Source organism: Erinaceus europaeus, chromosome 13, assembly GCF_950295315.1.
Source record: "Erinaceus europaeus chromosome 13, mEriEur2.1, whole genome shotgun sequence".
Lineage (NCBI taxonomy): Eukaryota > Metazoa > Chordata > Mammalia > Eulipotyphla > Erinaceidae > Erinaceus > Erinaceus europaeus.
In genome coordinates this window covers 44,268,305-44,288,780 of record NC_080174.1, presented here as the reverse complement: position 1 = coordinate 44,288,780, position 20,476 = coordinate 44,268,305, and the positions used below count along the sequence as shown (strand labels likewise).

The window sequence follows — 20,476 nt, the reverse complement described above, 5'->3', positions numbered from 1 at the left end:
TGTCTCAAAAGCCTAGACCAAGTAGATTAGAAGCATCCAATAGCACAGCTATATACAAGATACTGGATACTGTACAGCAAACCATAACAAAGGGACTTTTCAAAGTTAACCCAATTAACAAATAATGTGATGATAACATTAACTATCGATTGTCTTTTTGAACCCTAAGACAGCAGGAACCTCACATCTCCACTATAGAGCCCCTACTTCCCCCAGTCCTGGAACCCTTAGATAGGGCCCACTTTCCCGTATGCATCTCCCAATCCAAACCAAATAATATTGCATCCGCCGATCACAACCTAACCAACGCAACGATTGCCACCTCAACATGCTTCACCTCAGACTGTGTCCAGAGACTTCACGTGTGGAATGACAACCCTTCAGCTTCATTACTCGGGTGAGACCTTTCCTTTTATAGTACACTCTAATTTCATCTCAGGTAGTTCACTTTCTAACAAAGTCCCATAACCTGGATATACACCAGTTTCTGTGAGAGAGAGCTTATGTGCACACGTATCCATAAACTACTGCAAAATATATACCTGAAAGCAGAAGTACACTAGAGTTTGCAGTGAGTACCTCCCTAACAATACCTCTCCACTATTCCAAGCTTGGGATCCATGATTGCTCAACAAATTGTTTGGCTTCATATGTTAACTCTCTTTTCAATCACCAGGTTCCAGATGCCACCAGGATGCTGGCCAGGCTTCCCTGGATTGAAGACCCCACCAATGTGTCTTGGAGCTCAGCTTCCCCAGAGACACACCTTACTAGGGAAAGAGAGAGGCAGACTGGGAGTATGGACCGACCAGTCAACACCCATGTTCAGCGGGGAAGCAATTGCAGAAGCCAGACCTTCTACCTTCTGCAACCCTCAACGACCCTGGGTCCATGCTCCCAGAGGGCTAGAGAATGGGAAAGCTACTGGGGAGGGGGTCGGATATGGAGATTGGGTGGTGGGAATTGTGTGGAGTTGTACCCCTCCTACCTTATGTTTTTGTCCATTAATCCTTTCTTAAATAAAAAATTTAAAAAAAAAAGAATGAGAAAGCTATCAGGGGAGGGGATAGGATATAAAGATCTGGTGGTGGGAATTGTGTGGAGTTGTACCCCTCATATCCTATGGTTTTGTTAATGTCTCCTTTTTTAAATAAATAAATAAGTAAATAAATAAAAGAAAAAGACATGAAGAAATGGAAAGATATTCCATGTTCATGGTTGGAAGAATTAACATCATCAAAATGAATATACTACCCAGAGCCATATACAAATTTAATGCTATCCCTGTCAAGATCCCAACCACATTTTTTAGGAGAATAGAACAAATGCTACAAATGTTTATCTGGAACCAGAAAATACCTAGAATTGCCAAAACAATCTTGAGAAGAAAGAACAGAACTGGAAGTATCACATTCCCAGATCTCAAATTGTATTATAGGGCCACTGTAATCAAAACTGCTTGGTACTAGAACATGAATAGACAGTACTGACCAGTGGAATAGAATTGAGAGCCCAGAAGTAAGCCCCCACACCTATGGACATCTAATCTTTGACAAAGGTGCTCAGACTATTAAGTGGGGAAAGCAGAGTCTCTTCAACAAATGGTGTTGGAATAAATGGGTTGAAACATGCAGAAGAATGAAACTGAACCACTATATTTCACCAAACACAAAAGTAAATGCCAAGTGGATCAAGGACTTATGTTGTATGCTTTACATTGGGTTCTAGTTCTCCCCCGCCAAGAGAATTGGATCAGTCCTGTTAGTTTCACGAGCCCACTTGGCCCCGCCCCAAGGAACCCCGCCAGAGTTCCAGAGTTCCAGAGTTGGAGAGTTGCAGAGTTCGAGTGAGAGAGAGTGCTTGCGCCGCCGCAAAGAGACAGCAGAGTTCTGTTTGGTGATTAGTTTGTCTTAGTTTATGAATCATTGTTCCTGAATAAAGAAATACAGCTTCCCTGCCCAGCCGTACGTCTCTGGTCGTCTCTGTTACCCGCCGTGAAGCTAGCCCGGCAGGAGCCGTCGGAATTTTTAACAACAAATGGCGCCCAACGTGGGGCTGACCTGCGCATCTCTCAGATAAGTAAAGACAATTTGGCTACCTATGCACTATGGCCTTCTCTTCTGCTTGTGAAGAGATCTCCAAAGGCCTCTGCTCTTTCTTCACGAGACTGTTTTGCTGTTTCTGGAACATTTATCTCTGGACCACTCTGTGGTTTCCACTCGCTCGGGTGAACTCAGAACAGCCAGCGGGAATAGCCAGCGGGCGAGAGGCGAGGCGCGGAGCTGCTGTTTCCACCTGGTTAAAGAGCCAACCAGCCGGCTGCGCCCAGACAACCCCGCGCACCGCGCCCGCAGCCCCGCAACCCCACAGCCCGCAAGAGCCCGATGCCACCACGCAGGAGCCCGATGCCACCACACAGGAGCCCGATGCCAGCACGCAGGAGCCCAATGCCAACATGCTGGAGCCCAATGCCACCATGCAGGAGCCCGATGCCAACACTCAGGATCCCGATGCCACCACGCAGGAGCCCAATGCCAGCACGCAGGCCAGCCCACAGGAGCTGGCTCTCCACCGCGTGGCGCAGGGCACTGGACGTGTGATCCCTCCACGCTGCTCAGCCACTGCGAACAGGGCAGCAGACATGGCAGGGCCATGGGGCAGAGCCGCGGCGGCCTATCATGGCCACCACCCCTGGGCACCTCAGCCCACGCCTTTTACAATGCTGGCCCGCCTGCCCTCTTGCTATAAATTCTGCAATGATCCCGGATCTCCTGGACCCCTGGGCTCCCTGCCGAAACTGGGCACACAAGATCTCCAGCTGCCGGTCCGGTCTGAAGGCAGACAAGCTGGAGTACGCAGAGATTTGTGCAGAGATCGCAACCTGCAATTCCTAGAAGTGAAGCTGCCCAAGAGACCACCACTGGACAACGCACCCCCCCAACAACTAAGACAGTACATATCTAAATTTGTGTTTAAAATGACATGTCTTCGTAACAAAGGTTTCTCTCCTTGTGTATTAATGACCATGTTTATGTGTATGTTTAAAGTTTGGTAAACAGTAACTTTAAGGCTAAATTCTTACTAGACAAAGTTAAATGAAAAAGCTTCTCAACATAATTCTCATAAAGATAAAATTAACTTACATTTAAAGTCTAAGGTAAAAATTAGTTAACAATCAATATATTTAAACTAAGTTGGTCTAAACAAAAGGTTAAATAGACTTGTTGATGTGTAAAACTCTCGATTACCTTCTCTATTAGAAATGGTAGATCGCACAATGGCTATGCTAATTATTCTCATGCCTGAGGTTTCCTTTCCTGACTCCATCTTGAATGGGTGTAACAAAAGGTTAAAAGACGTTGTTGATATGTAAAAGTCTCAAATTCCTTCTCTATTAGAAATATACTAATAACAAGTTTTGTTTCATAGTAAGTAAATTGCAGCCAGCTGCCTTTGGGACTTTAGGCCGTTCCCCGCCCCCATGCAAATGCCCGTCAAGGCAAGTACGCCCCCCAGAGGCAAGAAATGTTTTTTTTAAGCTGATAAAGTTTTGCCCACAGAGACAGAAATGGCCCCCTCAGGCCTTCCCTTGGCAGCACACTGGTTCTTGTTACTTGCTTACATGTTTCTCCATGTTTGTGCCAGTTTCTTTTTTTAAAAATGCCTGTACGATATAGGTTTCTGTTCACCCCACACCCTTGATACTATAGTCATTTAGTTAAAAAGAAAAGGGGGAATTGTTGTATGCTTTACATTGGGTTCTAGTTCTCCCCCGCCAAGAGAATTGGATCAGTCCTGTTAGTTTCGCGGGCCCACTTGGCCCCGCCCCAAGGAACCCCGCCAGAGTTCCAGAGTTGGAGAGTTGCAGAGTTCGAGTGAGAGAGAGTGCTTGCGCCGCCGCAAAGAGACAGCAGAGTTCTGTTTGATGATTAGTTTGGTTTAGTTTATGAATCGTTGTTCCTGAATAAAGAAATACAGCTTCCCTGCCCAGCCGTACATCTCTGGTTGTCTCTGTTACCCGCCGTGAAGCTAGCCCGGCAGGAGCCGTCGGAATTTTTAACAACAGACTTGGATGTTAGACCACAAACTATGAGATACTTAGAGGAAAATATTGGCAGAACTCTTTTCCGCATACATTTTAAAGAGATCTTCAATGAAACGAATCCAATTACAAAGAAGACTAAGGCAAGTATAAACCTAAGGGACTACATCAAATCAGAAAGCTTCTGCACAGCAAAAGAAACCAATACCCAAACCAAGAGACCTCTCACAGAATGGGAGAAGATCTTTACATGCCATACATCAGACAAGAGGCTAATAACCAAAATATATAAAGAGCTTGACAAACTCAACAACAAGAAAACAACCCCATCCAAAAATGGGGAGAGGACATAGACAGAATATTCACCACAGAAGAGATCCAAAAGGCTGAGAAACACATGAAAAAATGCTCCAAGTCTCTGATTGTCAGAGAAATGCAAATAAAGACAACAATGAGATACCACTTCACTCCTGTGACAATGCCATACAGCAGAAAAAGTGTAGCAGCAGCAAATGCTGGAGAGGTTGTGGGGTCAAAGGAACCCTCCTGCACTGCTGGTGGGAATGTCAGTTGGTCCAATCTCTGTGGAGAACAGTCTGGAGAACTCTCAGAAGGCTAGAAATGGACCTACCTTTGATCCTGCAATTCCTTTCCTGGGGATATATCCTAAGGAACCCAACACACCCATCCAAACATATGTTCTTAGCAGCACAATTTGTAATAGCCAAAACCTGGAGGCAACCCAGGTGTCCAACAACAGATAAGTGGCTGAGCAAGTTGTGGTATATATACATAATAGAATACTACTCAGCTATTAAAAACAGTGATTTCACCATTTTCAGCTGATGTTGGATGGAGCTTGAAAAAAAAAAGTTAAGTGAAATAAGTCAGAAACAGAAGGATGAATATGGGATGATCTCACTCTCAGGCAGAAGTTGAAAAACTAGATCAGAAGAGAAAACACAAGTAGAACCTGAACTGGAGTTGGTGTATTACACCAAAGTGAAAGACTGTGGGGGGAGAATACAGGTCCAAAAAGGATGACAGAGGACCTAGTGGGGGTTGTATTGTTATATGGAAAACTGGGAAATGTTGTGCATGTACAAACTATTGTATTTACTGTCAAAGGTAAAACATTAATTCCCCAATAAAGAAATTAAAAAAAGAGAAAAAGTAAGAAAAACATTGTTTCATTACCCTTTATTTTTACATGAAGCTTTCTGTGTGAAGCATACCAAGTGAAGATAGTTGATTTATATCACTGCATTAAATCCTCACAACAAATGGGATAAGCATAGTCACTGCATTTGGCAGACAAGATGAATGAAGTTCAGAGAAGCAGAGAAACTTGCCCACAGTCACACAGCACATAGGTTGTAGTATCAACACATAAAGTCCAGGTCTGTGGAATCCGGTGACGGTTAGTTTTATGTGTCAGTTTGGTTATGGTCTAATGAACTAAACACTAACCTAGGTGTTGTTGTGAATGTTTTTTTTTCTTGCCTCCAGGGTTATCACCAGGGCTCGGTGCCTGCACTATGAATCCACTGCTCCTGGAGGCCTTCTTCCCCATTTTGTTGCCCTTGTCATTGCACTTATTGTAATTGTTATTGTTGTCATAACTATTGTTGTTGTTAGATAGGACAGAGAGAAGTTGAGAGAGGAGGGGAAGCCAGAGCGGAGGAAAGACACCTGCAGACCTGCTTCACCGTTTGCGAAGCGACTTCCTGCAGGTGGGAAGCTGGGGGCTCAAACCTGGATTCTTAAGCTGGCCCTTGCGCTTTGCACCATGTGCGTGGTGCACTTAACCTGCCATGCTACCGCCGTGCTACCGCCCAGCACCTGAATGTATTTTGTAGATATGATTAGTATCGACAATCAGCTGAATTTAAGTAGGTTATCTACGATAATGAAGATCGGTTTTAAGAATCCAGCTGAGACTCCCCAGAGGAAGAACATTTTCTGCTGCAGATTGCAACTTCAGCCCTTACCTGAGAGTTGCCAGCCAGTCAACCTGCCCTATAAATTTCATACTTGCAGAGCCAGACCCTACAAATGCATAAGCTGACCCTTAAAAACTTAAAAATAGTTCCCCTGCCTCCCCCCCCCGACCCAGCAGGACCTTGACTTATACAGGCTTCAAAGTCCACATTCTAGGCTAAGATTGGTGCTAGGGAACCACACAGTCTCTCCAGCCCCAAAAGGACAATGATAACCACGGCCATATTGGTTGTCGTGGAGGGTTTAATGTAGTGAGAGGCAGCATGATAAAATGAAACTAGGGCAGGCTATGCAGTGAATTTTAACCCTGATGTTCTTGGATAAAAGCTTTACATCTCTCCCTAGACACCAGTCAAAGGGAGATGAGAGGTTGTGCCTACGTGTTAACTACTATAAACTATCAAGTTTCCCCCCCATCATTTACTTTTTTAATCTTACATCTCTTGACCTTCGGCTTCTTCATCTGTGACTCAGGGACACTAAATTGTCCCTGTGTTATAAAAGTATTGTGAAGATTAAGTGAGAGTTTGCATGGAAGCTCTTCTATTAAGAAGCTTTACAATATGACCAAAGACATGCTCGTTTTTGCCACAGTTATAACTGGTGGAATCTTAATTATTTTGAGTCCTGACCTTCACCAAGTAGTTGGCCAGACTCCATATTTTTAATTAATTAATTAATTAACTTGTTTTGAGTACAGGCAGAAAGAAATTGAGAGGTAATGGGAGACAGAGAGGGAGAGAGGTGAGAGAGACACCTGCAGTGCTATTTCACTGCTCAGGAAGCTTCCCTCCTGCAGGTGGGGATTGGGGGCTTGAGCCCAAGTCCTTGCACAATGTAACGTGTGTGCTCAAATGCCTCCCTCCTCCCACTTCATTACTTTATGCAAAGCTGCTGCCCATGAATTTATCCTTTTTAGTGACCCTGTGTGGATGCTGACCTGTCCCTCTGCCCCAGGGACTCTTTTTGATGACAATGAAGAAAGCAAGTCCTGTGCAGAGCACATCACACACCTTCCTTCCTTCACCTCGCATCAACCATGTGTGTGTCACCTCTTCCAGTTGCACATGATGGGGGTATCAACATATGTCCATTTGTTGACAGAAGGAAACTGTGGCCCAAAGACCCAAAGTCAAGTGTTTTTAAGGCCGGGTGGTGGTGCACCTGGTTGAATGCACATGTTACAATGTACAAGGACCCAGGTTTGATCCCCTGGTCCCACCTACAGGGGGAAAGCTTTGCGACTGGTAAAGCAGTGCTGCAGGTGTATCTCTGCCTCCCTGTCTTTCTCTCTCCCCTCGATTTCTGAGTGTCTCTATCCAACAAATAAATAAAGAGATAATTTCTAAAAAATAAAAATAAACCATTTACTACCATTAGGTCTTTAGTCCTGCTGTGAGTTATTGCCTATATTTTCTTCTGCCTGGCATACAGCTACTATTTTCTTTTCTTTTCTTTTTATTCTTTTTAGTTGCTAACAGGGTGATTGTTGAGGTTTGCCACTATTCACTTTCTTTTTATTTGGTAGGACACAGGGAAATTGAGAGGGGAGGGGGAGGAAGAGAGGGAAAGGCGAAGAGAGACACCTGCAGCACTGCTTCATTGCTCATGAAACCTCCCCCATTAAGGTGGTGACTGGGGACTTGAACGCAAATCCACATGCATAGTGAAGTGTGTGCTCAATCAAGTGTACTCCCACTGGGCCTCAGCACCCCAATTTTGACTGGACTGTATCGCAATGCACAGGCCTGATATATATAATTTAATTTGGACAGAAAGAAATTGAGATGAAAAAGGGGAGATAGGGAAAGAGAGAGAGACCTGCAACACTGAGACTACCTCTTGCAGGTGGGGACTAGGCAGCTACTATTTTCTTTATTAATAATTATTTTAAATTGTGTTTCATTGAGAAAGGGAGAGACCAGAGCACTGCTCTGCTACTTTATGCAGTGTGGGGGATTGAACCCAGGGCCTCACACATGAAAGACATACACTCTACCACTGAGACCTACTCCAACAACCGATTATTTTAACAATTTTATAGACATATCTACCCTGCTCCATCACCTCTCCCAGCTTTTAGCTCTATGAAACATTGTCTTTCCAGAGTTGGAATCATGAGTTCAACCTTTACCAACACTTCATGTTCACAAAGTCCATGTGGAATCTGGCAATCAATGGCGGCTTCGTCCAAAGACTCCCTCTACTGCCTGGCAGCTGTGGCATGTGCCAGTGAATGGGCCTCAGTGTTCTCTTCAGCATCAAATGGAGACAGAGTGGTGCCAACCTCACAGAGTGGGAAGAATTAGATGATGCAACATATGTGAAGAACTCAGCCCAGAGCAGCCCAGAGAGGTCAGTGGTTCTAATTTTGACATTAAGTCCTGTTGAGCCGATACGCCATGCTTTGGCTGGACCTTCTTGTATCTGGGTGACAAGGCCTGAGCAGGCGGCAGGAGATACTGTGACTACCTGCCTCTCCCAGCAGGAAGACTCTCTGGAAGACACAGCTTCATGCCCATTCCCCGCCTCCCACCCCTCGCCTTGGCCAGGGAGAAGTGGAAAATTACTAGATGTGGTGGGCATTTCTGAGCACTTCAGAAGGATGATTTTGCTGTAACTAAGGGAAACAGATTATCTCCATTTGTCCTGTAGGGGCATCTGGCCTGATGGAGAGAAGCAGTTTCCCTCCTTTAGCTGAGTCCCTGCCCTGGTTCCTGAGTGCCGGGAAACCAGCCAAAAGACATCATTAGCATCAATGACTTCCTGTTTATGGGATAGGCCCTGCACAAGGCCATACATCATTGTGCTTACCTTTGCCCTCACTGTTACCTCTGCCTACAACACTTCCTCCTTGCAGCATGTCTCTGTTCAGTTGTCTCCTGCTCCCTAACCTCACCAGACACGTCTGCAGCCGCATCATGCTCCCTCCCCTGACTGCTGACTTCATTGCCCATTGCCTTGGCCTTCCACCTGTTTATTCACTGTCTACCATATTTTCCGCAGGACATCAGCTTCGAGGGTGGGGGCTGTTATCTTGATTCCGATTGCATGGTCAGCAACTAGAACTGTGCCAGGTACTGAGGACAGGCTGCTGAATGCATGTTTACCTCACCCCTGCCATGCTGTTCTATCATCCGCATGTCACAGATGAGAAAGTAGGTTCAGTGAACTTGGAAATGGACTTACAACAAGTAGACCTATATTGGAGTTCTAGTGTCTTTGCCTCTGAAAAGACATGGCTGCTGGTCTCACCCCAGGCAACTGGGGGCTTCTTTCAGCCTGTTAAGTGTGGTTAGTGATCCCCAGGCTGGGCTGGCCTATGCAAGAACCCATTTCTCAGGCTCCCAGGCCTTACTCTACCCAGCTTCCCGTAACTCATGTACCCCAACCATGGAGCATGAAAGAAGAATGTCCCAAGAGGTTTATAGTGGGTGGGATATCCAGTTTGCAAGCATGAAGACCCAGGCTCAACCCCTTGGCAGAGCTTATGCCAGAGTGATGCTCTGGTACTCTTATAAATAAGTAAACAAATAAATTCTAAAAAGGTGATGGGGTGATTAGAGAAGTAGCTTAACTGGTAACTCATCAGATTTTTATGCCTGAGGTTCCCAGTTCTATCCCCAACACCACACGTACCAGAGTGGTGCTCTGTCCTGTCTGTCTTTCTCTGTCTCTCTCTCTTTTCTCTGTCTCATGAGAAATTCTCTATCTCCTTCAAAATAAATACATAAATATTTTTTTAAAAAACAGAGTGAAAGAGACAGCAGCACTGAAGCCCCCTTCAGTGTGGTGGGGGACAGGCTCAAACCTCAGCTGTGCACACAGCAAAAGCAGTCTACTATTCAAGTTAGCTACTTCACAGACCTTATAAAATAAATACTTATAAAAAAGAGATATGGAAGAAGATAGAGCAAGGAATTAGAAAATGTGAGCTCTAGTCCTGCACTGGTCAGTAGACATAGAATCAGCACACTCCGTCCCCATCCCTGAGTTCCCTATTTAAATCAAAGGGGATGAACCTTACGTACAAGCTTGCAGAGGAGAGGGAAATGGTTAGATGTGTGTGTTCTGAAAGCCAAATGACCTGATTTCAGTTGGACTCCAGAGTTCTGAGCATATCACAGCACTTCTCTGAGCTTCAAGCCTTCTCATCTATTAAACTGGGGCAACAACATTCATGTCATATGGATCTGTGAGGTTTAAACAGGCGAATGCATATATACACTGACAAGCAGAGTGTGTGGCACAAGATAAGCGTCCAATAAAGAGAATCATCATCCAGGATTTAAAATCCCATGCCGGGGTTGTATTGTTATATGGAAAACTGAGAAATGTTATGCATGTACAAACTATTGTATTTACTGTCGAATGTAAAACACTAATTCCCCAATAAAGAAATTAAAAATAAATAAATAAATAAATCCCACGCCGTGGTCAAAAGATTACCTCCATGGGGAGTGGGGATGAAACTATTTCTGCTTCTCCCTGTGATATATATATATATTTTTTTTCTTTTTCTGTTATCAGAGCACTGCTCAGCTCTGGCTTATGTTGGTGCAGTTGATTGAACCTGGGACTTTGAAAGCTCAAACATGAGAATCTTCTGCATAACTACTGTTTGCTTCTGCCCATGCTGTGTATATTGAATGGGTTTTTTTCACCTCCCAGGACTGAAGTGTGAGATCCTTCCACTTCTCAAGAGGGATTCAAAAAGCTACAGAAGACAAGTCTCTCAGCATACACCCACCACAGCCAGAGACAAAGCTGCTGATTTCTGCAGCTGCACTGGAAGCTATAAGTCAAGAGAAGGCAATCCAGACAGCCCACCCAATCCCATGCCCTCTGGCGGGTAATGGGGTTGCTACAGTCTGCTTGATGGTAAATTGCTAATTTAAGCCAGGCTTTCTGCTTTACCCGACGATTATCCCTCTTCTTGTGCATGTTGCCATGTTCTGAGTATCCAATTGAATTTAGAGGTCCCAGGACACTGAAGTTAATGAAATCATGCCTTGTCCTTGCTCAGCCACCCCCGCCCACAGTCTCAGACATCATCTGCCAGGAAGAGAAGGGGAGTTGGCCATCACAACGTCAATCACGCTTCCTTGAATCCCAGCTATGGTGAAGATATAAAATGATGTTTGGGTCATCATGTCACCACTCAGACAGACTTTCAGTGCCAACCCTCTACTCTGTGGTGGTACATATCCTCATTGACAATAAACTTACTATATTAAACAGCAGGTCATATCTTCTTGGAGTGCTTTGTGAGAAAATTCTTTATAGAAATATACAAGATGTGAGTGGTCCAGGAGATGGCACAGTGGATAAAGCACTGGACTCTCAAGTATGAGAGCTTTGGTGTTGAGGTCTCTTTCCCTTTCCTTCTCCCTCTCCCTCTTCTCTGCTTCTCTAAGAAAAGGAAAAAAGGGTGAAAGAGTAACATAGTACAAAAAGGGGAAAACTATTCCCAGTTGGCTGTATGTCCTTTTTTTTTTTAACATTTTATTTGTTTATTAATGAGAAAGATAGGAGGAGAGAGAGAAAGAACCATACATCTTTCCAGTACAAATTCAATCCCCAGCAGCACATGTACCAGAGTGACATTTGGTTCTTTCTCTCTCCTTCTTTCTTTCTCATTAATAAATAAATAGTCTTTTAAAAAATGAAATATACATTGGTGTATTGCACCAAAGTAAAAGACTCTGGGGTGTAGAATACAGGTCCTTCAGAGAACCTAGTGAGGATTGTATTGCTACATGGAAAACTGAGAAATGTTATGCATGTACAAACTATTGAATTTACTGTCAAATGTAAAACATTAATTCTCCAATAAAGAAATAAAAATAATATATACAATATGTGCACAAGCATGTGCTCAGAGACACATGATTTAGAAATGACATAATAATGGAAACATACTCCACACACACACATAGAACACATTCATACAAGAGTCAGGCAGTAGCGCAGTGGGTTAAGCGCACATGGGCAAAGCGCAAGGACCGGAGTAAGGATCCCAGTTTGAGCCCCCGGCTCCCCACCTGGAGGGGAGTAGCTTCACAGGCAGTGAAGCAGGCCTGCAGGTGTCTGTATTTCTCCCCCTCCTCTCTCCATTTTTCTCTGTCCTATCCAATGACAACAACAACAAAAAATAATAATAATAACCACAACAATGATGGAACAACAAGGGCAACAAAAGGGGGAAAATGGTCTCCAGGAGCAGTGGATTCATGGTGCAGGCACCGAGCCCCAGCAATAAGCCTGGGGGCAAAAAAAAAAAAAGCACATTCATACAATGAAGCCCTCAAAAATTGTGTTTTTTTCTCCATGGTTCAGAACCCATCAATATCAGTTCAAGTAGAAAACTTGGAAATCCATGTACAAATGCCAACTGGGAACAGCTGTGACCCGGGAGGTGGCGTAGTGGATAAAGCACTGGACTCTCAAGCATGAGGTCCTGAGTTCGATCCCCGGCAGCACATGTACTGGAAAGATGTATGGTTCTTTCTCTCTCTCCTCCTATCTTTCTCATTAATAAACAAATAAAATGTTAAAAAAAAAAAGGACATACAACCAACTGGGAATAGTTTTCCCCTTTTTGTACTATGTTACTCTTTCACCCTTTTTTCCTTTCTTAGAGAAGCAGAGAAGAGGGAGAGGGAGAAGGAAAGGGAAAGAGACCTCAACACCAAAGCTTCCTTCAATGCAGTGAAGACCTGGTTCAAACAGAGTTGCACAGGGCAAAGCAGTGCACTATCCAAGAAAGCTATTTTGTTGGGCCTACTCTTTTGTCTTATATGAAGAAATTAATTTATAAATTCCAGACAGTGAGACAGTCCTACTGACCTTGATGCTTTGGCTACCTAAAGATTATACTGCTTTTAAAAAGTTTTAAAATGCTGCCTATCACTGTCATCTTTTGCCTTTTCAATGATGCTCTTTTAAAAATGAAGTTGTATAGTCTGGGAGATAGCTCAGTGGGTGGAACATTGGGTTCTCAAGCATGAGGTCCTGAGTTCAATACCAAGCACTGAATGTGCCAGAGTGGTGATCTGACTCCCTCTCCCCCACTGTGTCATCAAAAAACACAATATTATTTAAAAAATGAAATGAAATAAAATTAAGTTAACTTATATATTGAGTTTATTTATGGATGGCAGGACAAGTACTTTCTCCAGACTTTTTTTTAAAAAAAGTATTTTATTTGCTTTTTTTAATGAGTGGGATAGGAGGAGAGAGAGAAACTGAAAGAACCACTCTGGCACATGTGCTGCTGAGGATCAAACTTAGGACCTCATGCTTGAGAGTCCAACACTTATCCACTGCGCCACCTCCCAGACCACTTTCTCAAGACTTTATTATAATGAAAGCAGTTTTTAAAAATAAAGTTTCACAGGGCTGGGCAGTGGCGCAGCTGGTTAAGTGCACATGGCACAAAGCACAAGGACCAGCATAAGGATCCCAGTTCCAGCTCCCGGCTCCCTACCTGCAGGCAGATCACTTCACAGGCGGTGAAGCAAGTCTACAGTTGTCTTTCTCTCCCCCTTTCTCTCTTCCCCTCCTCTTCCCAGTTCTCTCTGTCCTATCCAACAACAATAACAACAGCAATAAAACAGTAGCAACAAAAGGGAATAAATAAATAAATAGAAAAAGAAAAAAACACTAAAATGGGTCAGGTGTCTCCCCTGGACTTCACAGTTCTGAAAAGTTGCAATTATGAGAGGCCAGGCGGTGGTGCACCTGGTTAAGCACACATATCATCAAACACAAGGACCCGGGTTCGAGCCCCTGCTTCCTACCTGCAGGAGATTCGCTATGTTCTGTCTGCTTGGAGCTGCTGTGGACACTGGTTAGTCACAGCAGTTGGCATGTGTTGAGGGCCACTGTGTGCCGAGCGCAGGGCTCTGACCTGTGTCTTCCGTGCACAAGCTCATTTACTCCTCCCAGTAGCCTAGCCTGATCACTCCCTATTTTACAAATGCAGACATAAGACTCCAGGAGGTTAAGTTGTTTGCCCACGTCACCATCAGGACTGGTGGAACGAAGACTGTGACCTTTAGTACTGCATCGCATCACTTCAGTGGGCTTTCCACAGGTCTGCGTGTCCTCAGCCCATAAATCCCATCAAGGTGAGAGAGAGGTGAGAAACAAGAAGGCAAAAGACCAGACCTCCAAAAAACAAGATAAGGACTGAGAAGATTCAACCCTGTAAAGATGATCCTTAAGCACTTTTCTCATTTCTGGCACCTTAAGGTAGTCTCACTCCCTTGGCTGCCCCACACCAGGCCAGCCTCACCTTCCTGCCTACACTTTGCTATGCTTGCTTGGGGTGGGAGGGGAGATAATGTCTAGCAACATCATGTTACTTTATCTTATCGCTGGGGGGAAAAAAAACAGCTATAAGGGGGGGCTGGGCGGCAGCACAGCTAGTTAAGTGCACACATTACCATGTGCAAGGACCTGGGTTCGAGCCCCTTCTCACCTGCAGAAGGGATGCTTCACAAGCAGTGAAGCAGGTACTACAGGTGTCTCTCTGTCTCTTTCCCTCTCTATCTGACCTTCCTGTTTCAATTTCTTTCTGTCCTATCAAAAAAAAAAAAAAAAGGCCACCAAGAGCAACGGATCTATAGTGCAGGCACTGAGCCCTAGTGATAACCCTGGAGGCAAAATGTGTGTGTGTGTGTGCGCGCACGCGCGCGCGCACACACACACACACCCTATAAGGCAAGTACTGTGATCCACATTGTATAGATGGAATGGTGATCCTGTTTGTTAAAGATATCAGTAGATGGCAGATCCAGTATTTGATCCAAGGACAAGAGTCAGAAAAGACACAGGTCATGGTCCAGGAGGTGGCACAGTGGATAAAGCACTGCACTCTCAAGCATGAGGTCCCAAGTTCAATCCCTGGCAGCACACGTACCAGAGTGATGTCTGGTTCTTCTCTTTCTCCTCCTAACTTTCTCATTAATAAATAAAATCTTTTAAAAAAAAAAGACACAGCTCATGAGAGAGACGAAGAGGCAGAGAAGCAGGACTGGGTGGTAGTGAACCTGGCTGAGCACACAAGCAACGATGTGCAAGGACCCAGGTTCAGGGCCCCAGTCCCCACCTGTAGGGGGAAAGCTTTGTGAGTGGTGAAGCAGTGTTGTCTCTCTTACCTAATTAATTAACTAATTAATTATTTTAATTTATTGGATAGGAACAAAGAGAAATCCAGAGGGAAAGGGAGATAAAGAGGGAGCCCTGCTTTACCACTTGTGAAGTTTTCTTCCTGCAGGGGGCTGAGGGTTTGAACCTGGATCCTTGTATATTGTAACGTGTGCACACAGCCAGGTGCACCACCGCCTGGTCCCTCTCTCCTTCTGTATCACCTCCTTCCACTTCATTTCTGAATGTCTCTATCCAGTAAATAAAGATTATTTTTAAGAAAGAAAAGAAAACCTTAAGCCTTAAAATTTTTTTAAAGGGGTCAAAAAAGCTTGAAACAGAATCAAAAAAGCTTGAAACAGAATCATAAAAGGAAGAAGTGAGGGGGAAGGATAGGTTTTGAGTTTTGGGGTGCTAACATAGTTGGGTACAAAGACACTAAAACCAAGACCAGGTTGTGGCAGGAAGACAGTGGCTGTGAAGCAGAAAGGAGGCCAAATTAAAAAACAAAAAACAAAAACAAAAAAAAAACACCACCAACTCTATTTTCCTGCCTGGATTCTGAGGCAGGAAAACCAGGAAGTTCCAGACCATGCAGAGAGAAGATAGGGTCACCTACCAGAGATGAGGGGCTTCACCCAAGTCTTCCACATTCCACCCTGCGAAGTCAAACTCTCTGAGATGCCAGCCCTACTCAGGGCTCTGACGCCCTCCACCTACACACACACACACACACACACACACACACACCATGAGGGATTGTCCAGCCTCTGCTGTGAGGCCCTACGAGTCACCTCACAGGAAAAAGGAGTGATGTTCTGCCTGAGGACCAGATGTCCTGAAAAATACTTCCTGGAAGTTTCAAGAGCCACAGGCGGTTTGCTCAGAATACAGTCCCCAGAGGCCCTTCTCATTTGTCCAGAAGGGCTTCTCAGCAGCTCCAGGGAGGATGGAGAGGGCCAGGCAGTGGGGGAGGAAAGAATGAGTGTCTTGTGACCAGAAATGTTTTTTTTTTTATCCTAGCATCCATGTCATGCTGTCGACTAAAGACATTTCTCTCAGTGTTTTACTTACCCCTTCTCATCCTTCAGACCCTGAACAAGTGAGACTCCCCCTGCCCATGGGCTTCCAAAGCCTCCATGTACCTTGCATACTTGTTCACATCCCACAGCACAGCTGCAACTTTAAGTGTGTTAGCTCACTCTCTGATGGATGCCCACTCCTCTCAAAAAACCCTAAATCCAGGAGGACAGGGATAGTTTTTTTTTCCCCTCACCATTATATTTTACCATCTACTACAGTGAATCCAGTATTCTCTTGGTTAACTCTTTTCATTTTCATTCCTGTATACAGAGATCCTCCCTGATCTCAAAAGGATTAAGCTCTGAAGGACTCAGAAGATACATAACTCTATCTCATTTGATACTTACTTCAACCTGAAGCATTGTTGTTATCCCTGCTTTAAGGTGAAGAAATGAGCTTCATTGAGGTGTGGACTTTCTAGTTCAAATATACAGTAAGTAAGTGGCTTTGGATTCAGGACTAGAACTTAGATCTATCTAGCTTCAGAGCCCCCAGTTCTGCTACTACCCTACCTTGCTTTCCTATTCCAATGGTGAATCAATCTCTCTCTCTCTCTCTCTCTCTCTCTCTCTCTCTCTCTTTCTCTCTCTGAATAACATTGCTCAGCTCTGGTTTATGGTGGTGTGGGGGGATTGAACTTGGAATCTTGGATCCTCAGGCATGAAAGTCTCTTTGCATAACCATTATGCTATCTGTCCACCCCCAAGGGTGACCTTTATTTTCCTTTGCATTCCAAGGTGACTATGCTCAAGACTGGCAGGGAGAATTCATTTATTCAGTTAGTCAATCAGTCTTTCACTCATGCAACCAAACAACTGAATCATCTATTGGTTGAGCTAGGGTTTTTCTCCACCCTGGATTCCCTTCACCCTACTGCTCTTGAAACTTTGTCACCAGAATCTTAGCCTCAGGCAGCTACCCAGTCCTTAGCCACCCACTTTTAGAAGTAAGTCTCCATCCCCATCATTCTCCTTCCCACAAGGATGGTAACCGAAAATACATGGGCTGAATAATGTGTGGGATCACAATTCTTTGGTCTCCATCATTCCCTAAGGACAAAAAGAGGTACAGGCTTCTGCTTCCCTCTTTCCATGTAATACTTTGTCCTCTACCCAAAGCGGTTTTGCAAAAAAATATGGACATAAGACCTAAATTTAGTACTAGATATAGGACTAGCCTCAGACCTTAGGAAAACAAGAGATCCTACCTCTATGAATCACAGGTTTCATTCATAAGATGAGAGTGCTAATGACAGGAATTCTAACACCTATCCCACAGAGGTAGGGGTGAGATTTGATCATTCAGACTCAAAGATACCGTAACCATATAAATTGTCAGCCAGGAAAATGTCTTGGTTAGATGGGGGAACCTACTGGTGCCAGCTATGCTGCTTCAATAGTGCATTTGACAATGCAATATTGTGAAGGTTAATTAGGAACTCCCCTAGTAGGCTAAGCCCAGAGTCAGCCCTGGGTGGATCCTCAAACGTGAGAGACCCTTCCCAGCTCAATGGCAGTGGGAGAATGATACTTACTAGCCCAGCAGTCAGACGATCCTGGGGAAGAGACTGAAAATGGAACTGGAACTCTGGTGCTCAGCTTCCCCTGCACTGAGCACCCACAGCTCCCCTAAAAAGCATTTGTGCCAGGAACCTGGGATTCCCAGAATTGTAGATACCCTCAGGCCCACTTTAGGAATAGCATCTTCCTTACATTCCCTTCTTTAATAGGCACTGGATTTGGAAGAGTCTGGAACATTTCTCCAATTCATCACATGGATAGCTTACACTTATTGAGCCCAGGCATCAGGCCAGCTGCATTATATATGCCTTCTTCTTGACACTTCATGGAAACTATTCTAGAAGGTTCTGTCATTGCCAATTCTACAGATTAAGAAACTGATGCTCAAAGCTGTTCAAAAATGCTAAGAAATTTACTCAAACAACGAAGACAATTTGTGGCAAAGCTGGGATTGTCAAAAGGCAAAATGGAGTGGTGGGGGTTCACAGAGAAAAATGCAGAGCAAAAATCATTCCTGCCTGTCCTTGGGGAAATTTCCCTCTGTAGCTGGTGGTGAGTCACGGAAAGCACAAGAAATTCTTTTGCCCTCCACTCTTCCTGGGGGAGCATAGATCCCCCAGAGATCATCAATGCCAAAGCTCCCTCAACACCCACACATCTCCCATCCAATGTTCCAATGCACTGTGCTTTCCCCCTGCAGAGATTCCATACTCTGAAAGTCATACTTCCCAATGGAGGAGACTTAACTATTGATCAGGTGATCTGGGGAAGATGGGGCAGAAAGGAAGGGGGGGGGACAACTCTCACTGTGATGGGCATTAGTGACTGCACACAGTTTACATCTCCAACCTCTCAGCTCACAATCTTCCTCTGCTTGGTGGCACTATGGCTCAGAGACTTAAAAGCTGTGTCCTCAGTCAACCATCACTGAGGACTTAGACCAACCAACAGTAAATACCAGGATGTCCTTGTTGTTAGATTTCTTTCAATTCCTTCTGAGCTAGTAGAATTGATTTGAGAGGACCATTTTGGGAGCAAGTCAGGGTGTTCTAGACTTTCTGAAAAGTTACCAGTTTTATACATAGATGTCAAGAAGGAATCTCATGTTCTCAGGTGAAGCACAGACTCTACTCTTGCCCCCACAAACCACTGTATCTCTGGCATGGGGAGGGTGGAAAGACTTAGAAGACAGGAGAATACAGGCAGAGACATTTTTAGGAGGATTGAGATCTTTCTATCTTTCTGATTCACCTTCAGAGCTCCTGAGACCGGCTGGTGGCCACCAGGGAAGAGAACAGAAGGCCAGCTAGCTGGCCCACAGCCATTTTCTTCTGTGCCCAGAAACCACACACTCTCCATTAGCAAGTTCACACACAGGCTCACAAACGCAAATGTTCAAAGACACTCTGGATGTTCTCCTGCCCCTAAGATTTCAGCGGCTTGACAAGAAATACCATCACATTGCCAGTTTCTCTTACAGAGAACATAAGAAATGACAATGTGGGACAAGTGTACCCCAACAATGACCTCATGTCACTAAGCAAATACCCCCATAGCATGGCTCAGAGATAATTCACCTGACAACCCCCCCGCCCCCCAGCTGCACAGAAAACTCACACAAGGTTGTCTCCCAAGCGGCCCAGGTCACTTAAGACATCTCAGCCCACCTCTGTATTTTACACACACACACACACACACACACACACACACACACACACACACACACACACACACACACCACCACCACCACCACCACCACCACCACCACCACCACCACCACCACCACCACACTCTCTCTCTCTCTCTCTCTCTCTCTCTCTCTCTCTCTCTCAATGAAGAAATGAAGATGGTCTCCCTGCTGGACTCCGGGCGCCCCCTGCAGGAGATGTAGACACGCAGGGAGGCTCGGGTTTGAGGTCTGAGGTCCGGTCAGTGGTCCCCACACTCGCCCCAGGACCCAGCCCCGGGGTGCCAACCACCGGCCCACTCACCGGACGATGCCAAACATGACGAGCACATTGCCCAGCAGCCCCACTGCACACACTGCCGAGTAGAGCGCGGTGATGGCGATCGCCAGGGCGAGGGACGAGGCGCTCCGTGCGCCCGGTGGCCCCGACACATTGGAGCCTGCGCTGGGGAAGGCGTTGGGGAAGGCGTCCGACGCGTTGGCGAGCAGCACGGACTGCAGCTCGCCGTCGGCCGAGGGGGTCGGCTCCATGGCGGCCAGGCGGCCAGTGCCGGGTCCTGCTCTCCGCCGTGCGCTCTGGGCGCGGAGACCTGGCGCGAGGGCGCGGGAAGGGCCGGGGCCGGGGCCCCGACGCCGCCGTCTGCAGCCCCGAGCAGCCCCGAGCAGCCCCTTGCTCCGTGCCTGCCTGCCCTCCTCGCCCCCCGCACCTGCCGGCCCCCGGCGCCCGCCCGCTCTCCTCTCCGCGCCGGGAGCGCTCTGAGCAGGGAGCCGCTGCGGGCTTCTTGGACGCACCCGCGCTGCGCACCACGTGGCCCGGAGGCGGCCGCCAGTCTGCGCCCGCGACCGGGGGCGGGCGCTGCACCACCGGTGAGGCTGGGCCGGGGACGCTTCCCACCCCTTCCCCAGGGACGCTCCGCAGGCTCCAACCTCAACCTTTAGCCACTTTGGGATCTGAATTCAATCCTGCATCTCCTGCCCTCACTATGCAAG

The 20,476-nt window shown here is 45.8% G+C and overlaps 1 protein-coding gene across 2 annotated transcripts in view; it reads right to left on the bottom strand.

The window, feature by feature from the left end:
• The window catches only part of OPRD1 (opioid receptor delta 1), a 62,778-nt gene extending 42,512 nt beyond the window's left edge, over nucleotides 1–20,266 (bottom strand). Inside the window, exon 1 of one of the 2 annotated variants that reach the window (XM_007522438.2) lies at nucleotides 19,791–20,266. In XM_007522438.2, the coding sequence (XP_007522500.1) occupies nucleotides 19,791–20,017 (227 nt within the window). In that variant the 5' untranslated portion in view covers nucleotides 20,018–20,266. Of the gene's footprint in view, nucleotides 1–15,815; nucleotides 16,017–19,790 lie in introns of those variants that run through there. The other variant, XM_060205673.1, reaches the window with a different exon arrangement.
• Nucleotides 20,267–20,476: the final 210 nt, after the last annotated feature.